This window comes from Physeter macrocephalus, chromosome 20, assembly GCF_002837175.3.
Source record: "Physeter macrocephalus isolate SW-GA chromosome 20, ASM283717v5, whole genome shotgun sequence".
NCBI classification, from domain to species: domain Eukaryota; kingdom Metazoa; phylum Chordata; class Mammalia; order Artiodactyla; family Physeteridae; genus Physeter; species Physeter macrocephalus.
In genome coordinates, this window is record NC_041233.1 from 39,628,270 (window position 1) to 39,632,220 (window position 3,951).

Here is a 3,951-nt window from a genome sequence, read left to right on the forward strand (position 1 = left end):
GGAGCACAGGCTCCGGACGCGCATGCCACGGAGCGGCTGGGCCCGTGAGCCATGGCCGCTGGGCCTGCGCGTCCGGAGCCGGTGCTCCCCAACGGGAGAGGCCACAACAGAGGGAGGCCCGCATATACCACAAAAAAAAAAAAAAAAAAAAAAAGATGCTATATATCTGACACCTTCTACAAGAAAGATAATGACATTTAAAATCCTGTCCTATCCAGAGGCAAAAGCTTGCAAAACTTAAGCCTCAAAGCCCTTACCTCCTAGGAAGGGCAGACAATGGAGGAAAGCGTGTACACTCCAGCTCCTGGGCCCCGCCTCCTTAATGCCTAGATGAAGGCAGGAGACTCTTAGAGCGACTTCGTAAGGGACGCCGAACCAGGTGCTCCAAAGTTAGACAGTAAAAAGGGGCGGGGAGGGGGGGAAAGGTAGCCGGAAGCAAGGCACGGGGTACTGATGCAGTAAGGCCTGGTCTCAAAGCCACCATCCCCGTGGCAAGGTCGAGGTCTGAATCACAGGGCCAACTCGGCCCTGACCTTTTAGGAGGGGCAGAAAGCGGAGAAAAGCGTCTACATTCCAACCCCAGGGGGTCCTGAGCCCTGCCGCCTCCGGAGGCGCAGGCGAGCAGTCCTACCTGAGAGGAGAGCGCAGTCGACTGCCACATCCCGCGCAGAGGTCCGCTCCTGACTTTCCCAGAGCACTCAGCACGCCCCACACGCCCCGGAGAAGCGCCATTGCATCCGCAGACGAAGCACTGACCAGGCCCCAATCTCGTACAGCGCCCGGGCACAATAAAACAACCCCAAAAAGGACGGCTTGAACCCACCAGCTAACCGCCAAACCTGCTATCAGACCCGCCACTCGCAAGTCACTATGGGACGTCGGTTAAAGTCCGGTTTGGATGGGGGCGGGGCAAGGAAGAAGGCGCAGGCGCTGTAGTGGGTTCCTTGGTGGGCGGGACTACGAAGAAGTATGAGGAACTCGGGGGCGGAGAAGGGAAACCGCCGCCCTGCTCAGCAGTGCCTCGAGGGGACACTGCTGAGCCGCCTCTGCCCCCATCCGCGGCCCGCCCTCCGCAGCCTGTTCAGCCGCTGGCCCAGGAGGCTGATGGAGGCACAGCGGTGGCCTCACCCGGACACGGTACTGGCTGGCCTGTGACAACGGGAAGGACTAGTACGTAACAGACAATTTTACCACAGTGTAGCTGTGCCACCCACGCTTCTCTGAGGTCAGGTTGCTGGGTGCTACGCGCCCAGCAGAGTCCCTCAGTTCAAGCAGGAGCTGGAGCTCAGAGTCCAAAATCATTGCCGAGGAGGGGGTTTGAGGCATGGTTGCAAACCTTAAAATGCATATTCCCAGGCCGTGCAGCAGAGCCAGATTCAGTATGTCTGTGTGGGTTCCAGGTTCCTCAAGGTTTAACAAGTTCTAATGCCAGTGGTAATGGGACCACATTAAAGTAATACCGATCCGGACCATCACCCCATCCACTGTGACTACCGCTGACGCGGTCTTCAAGCTTGACATCCAAGCCCTGCTTGATTTGTGGGGAGGAAACTTTGGCTAGTTAGTTGTGCAGAGACTAGAGTTCTAGCCTCAGCATTAACGTTTTGATCCGGGAATGTCGCATCCCCTCCCTAGGATTTAATTCCCCCACTGCAGCTGAGGACGCTGGACTACGTCAGCGTTTTCCCAACCAAAGCCCTGAGAACGTGTGACAAGTATGCCTTGAAATTTTTTCTTTTTTTTTTTATAAATTTATTTATTTATTTACTTTTGGCTGTGTTGGGTCTTTGTTGCTGCATGTGGGCTTTCTCTAGTTGTGAGCAGGGGTTACTCTTCGTTGCGGTGCGCGTGCTTCTCATTGCAGTGGCTTCTCGTTGCACAGGCCCTAGAGCACGTGGGCTTCAGTAGTTGTGGCACGCGGGCTCAGTGGTTGTGGCTCACGGCCTCTGGAGAGCAGGCTCAGTAGTTGTGACGCACGGGCTTATTTGCTCCGCGGCATGTGGGATCTTCCCGGACCAGGGCTCGAACCCGTGTTCCCTGCATTGGCTTCTCGTTGCGAAGCACAGGCCCTAGAGCACGTGGGCTTCAGTAGTTGTGGCACGCGGGCTCAGTGGTTGTGGCTCACGGCCTCTGGAGAGCAGGCTCAGTAGTTGTGACGCACGGGCTTATTTGCTCCGCGGCATGTGGGATCTTCCCGGACCAGGGCTCGAACCCGTGTTCCCTGCATTGGCAGGCGGATTCTTAGCCACTGTGCCACCAGGGAAGTCCTGCCTTGAGATATTGATAGATGTGCGGTACAACCATTTTCCATGTAGACAGTGGCATGAAGAGGATTGGGAAGACCTAAACTAAAGCTATGGAAGGGTCCTTCTAGCTCTCACGTTCCACTTATTTCAAAGATAGCCACCTCCTGAAACAGCCTTCCCTCTGTTGGATAGCTTTGTTAGAAAATTCTTACCAGTGTAATATTGAGCTGAGAGTCTGTAGCTTTGAAACATTGGTCCTTCGGTGCCATAAAAGATTAAGCCCACTTCTTTTAAGTGGTAAGCAACTATCATCACTTCCTTTTCACAGACTCTCAGCATTGAAAGGGACCTTCCAGGTCATCTGTTCAAACCTCTCACCCTGTCATGGAAGAAACAGGGCTGGGTTTTATTGTTTGTTTTTTTTCTGAGTACATACTATGTACAAGGCCCCAAACAAAGATAGACACAGCATTCTCCCCACCTGCAGTGAAAACTAGTGGCAGAGGTAAAGAAAGGAAGAGTTGCAGTACAGTGTCAAGATAGAGGTAAGTATAGGCTAGAATTCCTTATAATTACATTTTAGCTAATTTCTGAAATAATTTTTCTTTATATTTTTCTAGAGTGTTTTTATTCTTTCAGATGTTTGATATAAAGTTAAACTTCTTTTGGATATTTAAAAACTTGTTTTAATGTGTCATTTTCATAAATCTTGCTATAAAGTTCTTATAAATCTGATCTATAACATTTCTGTTTTCATCAGATTCCAATATTCTTTAAAACTCATATACACTGCAGTGATCATTTTATTCCAAACTCAGCATTTACACAGAAAATATAATTCTACCTACTTACTCACACTGTCTTTGAACAAAAAGGCATATGGCTTCATGTATATTTACTTTATAAAACTTGAAGACTTTTCCAGGGTTCTATCCCTTTATTTTGTTTCAAAATTTCATCTGCTCCCAGTGTTTCAGTCCCAACTGACTTCAACTATCAGTTACATCCTCATGGTTCCCTATTTCATATTGAATCCAGACCTCTCCTTTTACTCTCACATCTATTGGGTTGGCCAAAAAGTTCGTTTGAGTTTTTCCATAGCCATAAAAATCACGGCAAACCCGAACGAACTTTTTGGCCAACCCCAATATATAGCCACTGGCATCTTTACCATCATGTTTCACAGATACCTCAGTTTTCCCTGAACAGAATTCACTATCTTTCCCCTATCTTGAACTCCTTCTCTTGGTAGGAGGCACCAGTATCCCGTTGGAATCACGGAAGCCAATAACTTGATAAACTATTATATAATCTCCCTCATTCACACTCCTCACCCATCAACCAACTAATGATAAGTATTGCTGATTCTATTTCATTAGCCCCTCTAGTAAGTATTTCCTCCTCTTCCATCACATTGCTATAGCTTTTGATCAGGCCAGTAGTGTGTTGGTAAATCAGCTCTCCGAAAAGACAGCCCTAATTTGTAGTGTTTGCTGAGATCTATGGTGTAAATAAATACTCACATGGCTGATTTCAAACCACCAACTGAATGTCACTGAACCTGAAGTTGGGAAGAGATATATATATAATTGGCTTTTTAAGCCAGTACCAGTCAGCTCCTGTATGCCATTGGTTCACAACGGCTTTGCTATTTTTTTTTTTTTTTTTTTTTTTTTTTTTTGCGGTACGCGGGCCTCTCACTGTT

General features: G+C 48.5%; 1 protein-coding gene across 2 annotated transcripts in view; it reads right to left on the reverse strand.

Annotated features, from left to right (window-relative positions):
- The window catches only part of TFAM (transcription factor A, mitochondrial), a 15,733-nt gene extending 14,689 nt beyond the window's left edge, over positions 1 to 1,044 (reverse strand). Inside the window, exon 1 of one of the 2 annotated variants that reach the window (XM_007106809.3) lies at positions 632 to 1,044. In XM_007106809.3, the coding sequence (XP_007106871.2) occupies positions 632 to 732 (101 nt within the window). In that variant the 5' untranslated portion in view covers positions 733 to 1,044. The remainder of the gene's footprint in view (positions 1 to 631) is intronic. The other variant, XM_055081111.1, reaches the window with a different exon arrangement.
- Between the last annotated feature and the right edge of the window lie 2,907 nt (positions 1,045 to 3,951).